The sequence below is a fragment of the Hipposideros armiger genome, unplaced genomic scaffold (genome assembly GCF_001890085.2).
Source record: "Hipposideros armiger isolate ML-2016 unplaced genomic scaffold, ASM189008v1 scaffold_109, whole genome shotgun sequence".
In the NCBI taxonomy this organism is placed as follows: Eukaryota; Metazoa; Chordata; class Mammalia; order Chiroptera; family Hipposideridae; genus Hipposideros; species Hipposideros armiger.
The window spans coordinates 646,858-659,082 of record NW_017731459.1 but is presented as its reverse complement, the minus strand read 5'-3'; the positions used below and the strand labels follow the sequence as shown (position 1 = coordinate 659,082).

The window sequence follows — 12,225 nt, the reverse complement described above, 5'->3', positions numbered from 1 at the left end:
AGTGTCACTGGCCCTCATATGTGGGATCCGAACCGGGGCCCTCTGGCGTCCCAAGCCAGTTCTTAACCATTGCGCCACTCGGCCGGCCCGCCACAATTTTTTTTGACAGACATGGTTGTGTGAATATAAATGGGTTTTTGATTACTTTGAACTTTATAAACTGTTGAAATTAAAGAAATGTTCCCTGTAATTGTGAATTCCTGAATTTTAGATTTTTCTTGTTTCCTTAAAACAGCCTTTATAGACAGTATACCAGAAAGCATTTAACATGGCTTTGGAGTGTATACTGAAATAGTTACTACTTTGTATTTCTCTTGCCATTTCATGCGACACATGTGCTTGGTTTCTAGACTGAATTCAGTTTAGCACTGAAGATTCTGTTCGATGTAGGCCATACAATTTAAAGGATGAGGGATTTTGTAAAATGCCTTTGGAATTCTCCAAGAACTATGTTGTTTTAAATGGTAGTTGCAGAGGCAAAGGTAAAAGGAAGGAAGGGGGCTGAAACGAAAATCTTGCTGTGTTGGGGTTTGGGATATTAGTTGATCTGTTAGTTGGAAGTTACTAGGAATATGTAAAATGCCTTGCCTAGGCCTAGCACATAATAAGAATTAAAACAAAAACAAAACACATTAGTTTCTTTCCTTCCTGGAAATAATTATACTTTTTTTTCTACTGATGTGAGTTTCCAAATTCTTGGTTAACGCTAAAAGATTATGTCATCTTTTCCTCGATGAGGTCCCCTGGTCCGTCCCCCCATCCCCACCCCAGCACCACACACACAGCCTGTAACTGTGAACAAAGAATGTTAGCAGCAGCTCCCTAGGGATCCTCCCACCCTCTGTAGGGGTCCTCAGTAGAACACTAGCACCTGAATTTGTATGTAAGCTCTAAACTTGTTCTACTTATTTCATAAGTGGTATCTTCTTTCCTCTCTGTCTCTCCCTCAAAACATCTCATCTTGATACAAAATAGGGAATTTCAACCTTTGAGGAGAATTTTCCACCAGCTTATGGGTGACAGTCTGACTCACGGTATATTTATTTAGATCCTGCACAATTTATGATCTTGTTTTGCAAGCCACCATGTGTAATGTTTGATTCATCATGTTTCCTACCCAACAAAACATCTTGTGTTTATTTAAAATGTAATTTGTATTTCTATTAGGTTGATGTGCTGCATGTCTTAAAAATACCTACTAAGCATGTTCATGTTCATGCAGTAGCCCATGTTTATGAGATATATGATGTGATTTAGTTAAAGCTGAACTTGGGAGTATCTAATTCTGATCATTGAGAGCATATGTTTTGGCAATACGTCACTTATTAGGTAGATTTCTACAAATCAAAAGCCTTATACAATGAATGAGTAATAAAGTTTCATCTTCATAAGACAAAGGGCCCAGGACATTAGAACTTTACGCAGCTTCATGCTATGGTAAATGCATCTTCTTCAAACAATATCAACAAGACGTTGTGAGGAGTCCTCTTAAATTGAAATCCTAGTGTCGGCTGTTATTTCCTTGACGAATACCTTCACATCATACTTCTTTGGTCGTGGCTTCCATCGAGATCACTAAAGAATCTCACCAGCAGAACATGTCAGAATGGGTCAGGACTGTCTCTGCTCTAATGCCTGTTGGCGATTGTCTTGTTTTTCTTGTAGACCATGGCAAAAGTTATAACCACTGTACTGAAGTTCCCTGATGATCAGACTCAGAAAATTCTGGAAAGAGAAGATGCTCGGCTAATGGTAAGCTTTAAAAGTAGGTTACAGACAGAAGAGGACTTTATCTTCCTTATTTACATTTTGTTTCATTTACAAAGACTTTGAACTGGTAAAAGAAATTTTAAATTTTTATTTTTTGTTACAACCTAAAAAATGAGAGTGAACCTACATTAAGAAAGTTTAACTTAGGGAAAATATGAATGGGTGCCTTCAAGTAAAGGAAAGTCTTATTTAACAGCATAGATGAGGTGACACCCATATGTGCTATATGGGATTTCCAGAACCCATGCTATTTATGGAAAGGACAGAAAGGTATTTGTTCTGGTATAACCAGGAATAATTTTTTAAAGCCAAATTATATCATGATGTTTTATAGGTTACAGTTCTTTATTTGACTTCAATTGATTTTCAGATACAATAATTATGAGGGGACGAATTTAAGCATTTTTGAACTTTTGACATAACCCTACATGGAAGTGTAGATAACTGAATTATTAGAAATGCTTGTGTGAAGTCAGCTGTGATTGAAATGAAACAAACACAAACTTCATAAATTATGCAGAATTCCCTTGCCTAACTCGTTTTTGCCCTGGACCAGTAATTTAGTTAGAAGACCCATTCTAGTAGAGTGTGAAACGTGAAGATTCGTGTCTTGCCCTGGCTTTCTCTTTCTGCTTCCTTGATTTTTTTTTTCCTTGCTAGTAGCCTGCAGCACCCTCCATATTCTCCCCGAGTTTCTTTACCTATTTCATGATCTCAGTACCGCTGTTCTCTCTCCCCACTGAAGCAAGCCAAGTTCTTCTCCTTAGTGATGGGTTAGCCTATGTCCTAGTATCTCCAGTAGGGACTGAGTCAATAAGTAATTACCTCCCAAAGCATCCCATTTTATCTGGACAGACTGTGTATTTCTTAGAAAACCTCTTGCTTATATTGAGCCCAAATCTCCCTTTCTGTAGTAGTGATCAGTGTGTTCTGGTTCTGACCCATGGGACTCAACCAAAGTCTGGAGCTGGCCTAGATGGAAGGCTTTCCCTTCCAGGCTAAATACCCCCAGCACTTACCAGCCATTTATGAAGTTCCTTTTCCCTGACCCATTGCACGGGGACAGTCTCGAAGGCATCCCAGTGCCTCAGACACATCCTGACCGCATCTTCCTGGCTTCCTCTAAGGTCATCCAGCATCCCTGACCTCTGTCCCAATACTCCACTGCTACTCCATTATACGCCTATTGTATATTTTCTGGGACAGTTGCTGTTGTTTTTTTATTTTTATATTTTTTTAATTTTTTAATTAAAAAATTTTTATTGGGGAATCGGGGAAGGGGAACAGACAAGTTGCTGTTCTTTTGTTCTTCAGTCTAGCTGTGGAGGACGTCGCTTCACTGGCCCAAGTTGGTATTATCATTGTGCTCTTCTTGGGTGAGGCAGTCGTTCGCTGGCCATTGGATGGTTGCTCACCGCGGCTCACAGCAGTCACACCAGCTGCTGGCCAGTCCCACTGCAGCCTACGCCGTCACCGGCGACTCATGGCAGCCCAGCTCCAGGTTGAGCTGTTGTTCACCATCTTAGCTATAGAGGACGCAGTGTCACTGGTCCTCATGTGGGATTCGAACCAGGGTCCTGCTGCTCAGAGCTGGCGTCCCAAGCCAACACCTAACCAACGCGCCACTTGGCCGGCCCAGGGTTATAAACATTTTTGATAAAGGAGTATGTCACTATAATGTATGTCCTTAATGAACAGAGCAAATGCTGTTTTAAATTTTAGTGAACATCTAATTCTATAACCATGTAGTCACTCAGAGAAGTTTTCCTCTTCATCGAGTAAAACAACTGTGTCTTTGTGAAAATAAAACTCTTCAAATGCAGTTTGAGCCTGTCAACACGATTCTGTCGTCATGACCCAGTTTAAGAAAATATTTTTAAATGGTATAAATAAGCTTTTATTTTCTTTGTTCATTCTTCCGTTGACTCTTTATCATCTTAATGTTGGAGTATGGTGAACTTTCCTCTTACTGTCGGGCTGTATTTTACCAGGATTTGCTCTACAGTAGAGACTCATCTTTAATCACTGCCTGATAAATGTGTTAGGAGACATTCCCCTTGCCCCCCCCCACACACACACGCAGTCTTAAATGGCTTGCCTTGCGGGGAACTAATGAGTTGGTATGCGTAAGTAGTGAACCATGTAAAAACCTTTTAAGGCAGACAGAACAGTTCTTTTTGAAGTTTAACTGAAAAGAAATTTTCAGAAAACATTACACTCTGTATTCCTGAATAAAGTTTAATTCAATGGAGAGAGGGATGAAATGGTGGCTGATCCTTCCTGAAGAAATCCTCCCGTATCCCAGAGGCTGCCTGTCCAGAGGGAAAGGCCCATTCCACTGCTGCTTGCAGCAGAGTCTCAGCCATCGTTATCTTTTGCTTAATGAATGAGTTCAGTCAGTAGTAACCTACTCTTCTTGTTGTGGTGAATAGAGAAAAATTGAAGGCATGGAGGATATGACTGACTTTGTATAACCTTTAATTGTAGGGGAAAGAGGTACCATCTATTCATTTATATATGAATAAAAGATATACCTAAGTAATAGAATTCAAATAATTAAAATAAATGCTTAGGAAATATGAAGTAACTTATAATGAACACGAAGTGAGGACAATCCCAAAGATGACTTATAAATCAACTTGAGTCACGTTTTGTCAGTGTAAGGAGATTCTTGGTACTGAATAGAGTGACTCATGATTGTTTCTGTATTTGATGGAAAATTAATCGTTGGTGATTGAGAAAGTTGAAGCAAGGGTCTCACTTGCCTTAAGATTGCTATCATTCATAAAATGAGCAATAAAAATTACTGTCTTTGAACAGACCTCTTGAAGAAATTTCAGCTGATTTTATACCCCTGTCCAGTGAACTGTAGCTGGTTAAAATGCAGAACTGCAAAGAAAAGGAACTTTTTTTTTCCCAACAGAAAGATAGATAAGATATCCAATAGAAGGACATAAATATCTTTTCAATATCATTATATAAAGTATCTTTCCAAGAGAAGGACATATAAATGTATAGGAAACAAAGCTTTTAGGAGTTTATTAAATAAGCATTTAAAAGCTATTTAGTCACATTATCTTTAAATGTACGTTCCAAATGGATCTTCTCTGTAATTTGTTGTGAGTGTGCAGCTACAGTTTCCCTTCTGCTAAAATCAGCAATCTTGAGTGTTTTGTTATTTTAGCTTTGGGGGCTGAAAAGCTGGTATAAGTAAACCAACGCAAACCCCAAATACCTTGTGGAGCTTCCCTGTCCATACATATCTGGGATGCTCGAGAGAGAGCGTGGTTGCTGTTGGTGCTGACGTGTGCAGCCCATGTCGTTTAGCAGGTATTATAGGAGGAATAGCTTCTGAATACTGTTCTGTGGCACTGTTCAAAAGCTTTCTATGACGGCTGTAAGGTATTTTTCTTCTTTTTTTTCCCCCGGTATATCCACTCTTTATCATCTCTCCCCTCTCTAGTGAGTTTTACGCATGTCTTTGTTTCCCTAAAGCAGTCTTTTTCCTCCACTCAGTTTTTAGTTCATTGTTCCTGATATTTCTTTGTTTTGGTGATGGTTTAGGTAGTTCAGATGACCAGAGTAGAGAGGATATTTCAGTAGCAAGACAGGAGCAGGAGTGAATAAGAGTCATTGGCTTGTCTAATTGTTCTTTGCCGAATAAAACTACTTAGAGGGCCAGCCGAGTGGCGCGATGGTTAAGAGCTGGCTTGGGACGCCAGAGAGCCCCAGTTCGGATCCCACATATGAGGGCCAGTGACACTGCCCCCCACAGCTAAGATGCTGAACAACAGCTCAACCTGGAGCTGGGCTGCTGTGAGTCGCTGGGCTGCAGCCCCTGCTGCAGTGGGTTGCCATGGGCTACCGTCATGGGCTATTAGCATGAGCGGCCAGCAGCCGCAGTGAGCGGCTGTCCAGAAGCCAGTGACTGATCTGCCTCGCCCAGGAAGAGCAATGATGGTGCCAACTTGGGCCAGTGAAGCAACGTCCTCCACAACTAGACTGAAGAACAAAATGACAGCAACTTGTCTGTTCCCCTTCCCAAATTCCCCAGCGCTGTTCCCATCCCCACAATTCCCCAATAAAAATATTTTAAAAAAACACCAAAAAACTACTTAGAGGTACACGATCAGATTTTTTTTTAAAGATTTTTATTGGGGAATTGGGGGAGGGGAACAACGCTGGGGAATCATAGAAGGGGAACAAACAAGTTGCTGTCCTTTTGTTCTTCAGTCTAGTTGTGGAGGACGTTGCTTCACTGGCCCAATTTGGCACCATCATTGCGCTCTTCCCAGGCGAGGCAGATCAGTTGCCAGCTTCTGGACGGCCCCTCACAGTGGCTGCGGGCTGCTCACACTGGCTGCTGGCTACACACAGTAGCCCATGGCAACTCACTGCAGCAGGGGCTGCAGCCTACGCCCAGCAGGCGACTCACAGCAGCCCAGCTCCAGGTTGAGCTGTTGTTCAGCATCTTAGCTGTAGAGGGCAGTGTCACTGGCCCTCATATGTGGGATCTGAACTGGGGCCCTCTGGTGTCCCAAGCCAGCTCTTAACCAACGCGCCACTCGGCCGGCCCACAATCAGATTTTTTTAAAAGGAGAGGGTAATTTTTACTTAAAATAATTTCTTTAAGAAAGTTAATTAAGGTATATAGACATACAATATTATAGGAAGTTTATTTTAAACAGGTGCTGAATCATCCCTCAGAATTAAGAGGCTCTTTTGTTATATAGAAACCTCATTTAAAAAAGTATTCCTAGAAATGCATTTTTATCTCTAGAGTGCTAGCAAACATAATGGCATGTTAACATAGATGGCTATTTTCTTGATAACTCCATTAAAAGAAAATGTTTCTGTTTTGATGAAAAAGATTTGGCTTATTTTCTTTCCCCATCCACTCTAGTCATTTTAAAAAAATTGATCTTCTATTGACTGGTTTTGCTTTGCTTTCACACTGATCCTTCGTGTTGTGTCAAGTTCTTGATTCGTCCTTGCCCCGGATCAGTCTTGTACTTCAGTGAATGCCTCTCACTTCTCTCCCTTTGGTTGGAATTTTAAAAAATCTCCTCTGAATTAATAAAATCATCAGAATTTTTCAGCATAGTTAGGTAAAAGTATTTTCCACTCCAGCAGAGGCTTATCTTTCCCTTTGCGTGGGCTCAGTAGATGGATGCAAGGTGGATTCAGGAAACATACTAATAAAACTGATACATAGTGAAGAATACTGCACGTGTAAAATACTTTTTGTTATCTTAAAAGTGGCTTTGACGCTTGGTATTGTTAGAATTATGTAATGATCATTGCCCAAAACACATTGCAAACAATTCACAATGCCTTGCGTGATCCTAGCCTCCCAGCTGTTTGCACCATGCCAAGGTCATCTTTGCTAATATGGTGGCGAATATCCACCCCCAGGTTTTCTAGTCTTTATTCATATATATTTATAATTATTCCTTTATCACTTATTTTTATAAAAATGAGAGTATGCAACAGCTTGCTTTATTTACTTAATATATTTTTATATTATGCTGCCTCATTCCATATTGATCTACTTCATTCTTTATAATGGCTGATCATATGATTATACAGATATCCTATAATTTTAGTTCACCAGTTTCTTATTTATGGACACTTATTATGTGGTTTCATTTTTCAATATTTACAAGCATAGATGCAGGGAATATCCATATACATATATTTTGCAGGTTTTCCAATAGGGTATTAACCTTATGTGTTGTGTGTGTTGCAAATATTATTTTCATGTTTGTCTTTTGATTTTGCTGCTTTTTACTAACTTCATGTTAAGTAAAAAATAAATAAGATGATGCTTCTGAGGTTGGTCACATTATCCAAGAATAGACTCACATTTTATAAACAACCCCTATTTTTGCTGATGCTATTTTAAAGCAAACCAGGAAGCTCATTAATAATCTTGGATTATGACCATCTTAAAACAAGACATAAAATTTATTTAAGAAGGTTGCTACAATAAAAACTGTTTGAAATTGAGTCCCTTTGAATGGAAATTCCGGTGTGGTCATCATTCCCGACGCCATTCCTAATGTACTGTTGAATTACAAGAGTTAGTCCATGACAAAATTGACATATTTTAGGAATGACAGTCTGACATATAGGTATACTGTAGTCATAATCATCAACATTTCCCCCAAACCTTTGTTGGTAAATTGAGATATGCAAATCAAATTTGAAGATGGATTTTAATGGAATTATGAAAGAAATAATTTCATAAAGCAAATAATCACACCTTAATTAATCTGTCATATAAATATGTACTTAAAGTGTGAAGTACATCTTTAATTATGTTTAAATTTTTTTAAGTTAAACTTGCAAGTAAAATTGCAGCTATGAAGTGTCTGTTTATTTAGGATGGGAGGGAGGTATTAAACAGAGCCCTTATACATTGCCTATACTTCCTTGATTTCTGTAAATTTGAGAAAAATTTAAGTACAACCTGTTTAATCCTTTGAAGTTCATATACATATATAATCTGTGTGCTATATTAAGTCTTAAAACTAACCCAATAAGCTTTTTTTTCTTCCTGGCTTTGTAGTATACTTCACCTCGCAGTGGTATCTTCTGAGTAAACCATTGATGTCTGTGCTTAGTTAGCATGTGGTGAGTGAAGAATAACGTCTTGTGTCTTTTGTGTAGAAATCAAATGTATTGCATGATACTAACCATTTTGCTGGGATTCTTTTGCTTCTTTTGCTTAATGAATATATGATTTTGCTATGGGTTAATATAGGTATTTTCTGTTAATTCTGCTTTATAGATTAATAATATATAGATTGATAATCACCACTACCAATAAGAGTTATACAATTTTAGGAAATTTTAGTTCTTTAAATAGTACTTGAAAGTTTCAGAATTGTTCTTTGAAATTTTGTTAAAGAATCCAAAAGAGTTTTTATGTATTATTCCTTCTCATTTTTTTATTTCCCAAGAATGGTCTTTGAGGTCAATAAAGATGGCTAGAGAGAAATGAAAAATAATTTTCTAGCTAAAAGTGAAGTGATCTATTTCATGAATCCAGATATTTCACCAATCCAGAATTTAAAATATTGTAAAGCCTACTTAGAGTCAAGACTAGTCTAAAATAAGGAAAACTAGTAAAGTTGGTTTAAAAATCAATGCAGTTTTATTACTTCCTGGGATCATATAGTTTAACAAAATAACACATTTGTCCTGAGGAGCCCCTTAGGCAGCCTGCTTTAATTGATTGTGGCTGTGCTCTAATTAAATATTACTACAGTGAAGTGCCGGCATCTAAAATGTTTCAACACAGTTACCTGTCTTCACTACGTAAGCGCGTCCCCCATCACCGCTACGTATTATTCATGCTATTAGCTGGATTTAGCACTGCCTGGAAAATTTAGGGTACATTTTTACCTCAGACTTTGCTAGAATTTTCACAAGTCACAAATAAGCTGAATCACAATTAATAGAGTTTAATTATAATTAAGGATTCTCTGATTGTTAATTCAGCTAGTATTCAGCTAACAGTATCAAGGTTTAAAGTGCCAATATACAGCATTTAAAAAAACTTTTTGCTTTAAAAATCCTTTATGCCTTGCCTACATTTGAGTCTCATTTTGATTGTAATATATACCAATTAACTTGCCTTAGTGATTATCTAGAATTATCTTTAATTATGTAAATCCTATATCAAACCAAATAAGTCTTAAGTTTTCCTTTTTTAATAATAATATACATGCTGCATCATGCTTGTTATTATATTATTGCATTTAAATTTGTCATTAATCACTGGAAATGTATACTGTGTAACATTTCTATTGATTGATTAATTTATTGATTGTCTCCTCAAGTTTTAGTGTGAAAAATTTCAAACATAAGATTTACAAAAATGCTACAATAAGCACTCTTATACCCTTCACCTATATTCACCAATTATTAACATTTTGCCACGTTTTAAAATTTTCTGTCACTCTTGCTCTTTCTCTCCATATGTATTTTTCTCTCTGTAACATTGACAGTTACTTGCAAACATGAACTAAATATTTTGGCAAATATCTTTAAGAACATGGGCATTTTTCCACATGCTCATAATAAAGTTATCAATCCTAGAAATTTAATATTAACATAAAACTGTTATCTAGTATATAGTAAATACTCAACATTTTCCCAATTTTCCAAATAATGTCTTTCATACTTTTTTAAGTTCCAGGATCCAGTCTAAGATTGCACATTGCATTTTGTTGTAAGGTTTTTCTAGTCTGTCTTTTAAACTGTTGATTGGGTTGTCGGAAGAGTCATGACATATTTTTTCTATGTTCTTTGTTGCAAAAATGCGTCATGACTTTTCCGACACCCAATAGAAAAGGTCTCCCAGCTTCTTTGTCTTTCATGACATTGACATTGTACAGCATTACTGAATCATGCATGAATTTCTTCCCACAGCAACACAAGCTAAGGCTTCAAAATTATAACTGACAAGGGAATTTCAGTTTAACAGAAGGTCTTTCTTGTCTAGATTTCTAGGACCAACATGATTATTGAGCTAGTTTTATAAATAGTATACTATTGGAAGTAGTGAATTACATTGTTCGTTTACAAATTGAGAGGACTTTAAATATTTCATATATATATGAAGTTTGTCTCTATTACTTAATCTTATTTGGTAGTTTATTTTTATGGCTTTTTATTTTATATACCTCATACTTGACTATAGGCTTTTAGCATTTTAATTAGAGATTAATTAAATCTCTAATTTAATTTAATTAGAGAAACCTTATTAGGAAGGTTTAGCATCATTTCTCATAACATTTGAAGTTTTTTTTGAAAATAAGTTTATTGTAGGTGAGGCATAGCTTTTTACACCAAAATGCTGCTTGTTTTCTGCTGCCTTGCCTATCATCCTGGAGAATTTTAACACATAGAAAAATCAACACATTAGAGAAAGGGAAGAATACTTTCTCCTACTTAAATCCAGCCTAAAGAGCTGCATCCTAGAGAAATTCTGCCAAGTGAGCATGTTTACTCCTGGCTTTCTGTCATTATGACCTGGTAGCTTTCAATACATGCTGAAGGATGTGCAGTTCCAGTGTCACTTAAAAAATACTGTTTTCTGGGATTGCTGGCTCTTAGGTCAGCTCATTCCAAGGACATTGATGTTTTAAAGATGCCTTTAGGATTTAACATTTCTACTTCAATTCCCCAGGCCATAGAATATAATTTTATTTTAACTTGAAACAACACATCCTTTAAAAAGTTGGCTTTAAATTTTTTTTTTCTTTCTCTCTCTCTTTTATCTTCTTTTTCCAGTCATGGCTCCGATCTTCATCTTGAAGAAATGAGAATAATTTCATGTTGGACAAGCTTGGAAAACTGCACATTTGCAGTTCTTTGAGAAAGAAGCTCTTATTCAGGGCCCCTCATGTAGCCAAAAGACCAAGGAAAATCTGACACAGGCCCACAGATATACTGCAGACTGCCTTTAAAATAGGGTGTATCAGTGGAGAAATGGTGATAGTTTTTCCTTTTTTCTTCATTTTTCTTTGGTTGGGAAGAGTTTTATGTTGTTTAAAATTTTTTGAATAACTTAACCTGATTTATGGGCTCACTTAAATGTTCCTTTCTTCCATTCTTTTTGTCCCTCTTTTTAAAGAACTGCTTGCCTTTTCTATTTATTTTTAGAGTGATTTAAAAAAAAACACACAAAACTTGTGCAATACACTTTGAGGTGAAACTTAGTGGATTTTTTTTCTGATAAATTAGGTCATTTAATTGACTATTTTATCCATATTGATTTGTTGAATACGCTAAAGACTAGTTCTTTAAACTATGACATGATAAATCCAAACAGCAGTACCTCATTGTTTACTTAGCTTTTGTACTTATATTTTTCAGAGGAAAAAAATACTACTGTAAATTGTAAATAGTACATAACTATTGTATGCAAATCCGTGACTGTTGGCAATGTCATCTTGGAAGAACAGATGAATAAAGTTTATTTACTATATAAAATTTGCTTATTGTGCTTTTTTTTATGTTGAAATCTATTTCAAAATAGCTCATTTGTGTTCTATCTGGGCAAATACAATGAACTATTTGTTAGGATGAGCATTTGGAAAGATATTTTTTATGTTCAAAATTAGCATGACCAATTTAGAAGAAGTATGGAAACAAGAAATACTTCGTGGTGTGCGTTTCAGGACTCTGCCAGCTTGGAGATGCCTGCTCACTCTAGAGCAGACCATACTTTCATTCTTTTCAAACGCAGTGACAGAGAAATTTCTGGCCACCTAGAGATGGGAACTGTTCAGAGGGTTTCATACATGCTTTATATTCTAGCATACAACAGTGTTCAGTATCTGGGTACTATCTAACCTCGGCCTCAAGCTGGAATCTCAGTTATCCAGTCAGTCTGGACCTTAGCGTTGCTGGTGTGTCGCATTGTGCTGAAGTGTGGGGAAC

At 36.9% G+C, this 12,225-nt stretch overlaps 1 protein-coding gene across 6 annotated transcripts in view; it reads left to right on the top strand.

Annotated features, from left to right (window-relative positions):
• The window catches only part of GOLGA4 (golgin A4), a 98,047-nt gene extending 86,272 nt beyond the window's left edge, over positions 1 to 11,775 (top strand). For 4 of the 6 annotated variants that reach the window (XM_019647188.1, XM_019647187.1, XM_019647185.1 and 1 more), the window contains 3 exons: positions 1,666 to 1,752; positions 8,342 to 8,406; positions 11,074 to 11,775. In XM_019647188.1, coding sequence (XP_019502733.1) covers positions 1,666 to 1,752; positions 8,342 to 8,371 — 117 coding nt within the window. In that variant the 3' untranslated portion in view covers positions 8,372 to 8,406; positions 11,074 to 11,775. The remainder of the gene's footprint in view (positions 1 to 1,665; positions 1,753 to 8,341; positions 8,407 to 11,073) is intronic. The other 2 variants (XM_019647190.1, XM_019647186.1) reach the window with 1 other exon arrangement.
• Positions 11,776 to 12,225: the final 450 nt, after the last annotated feature.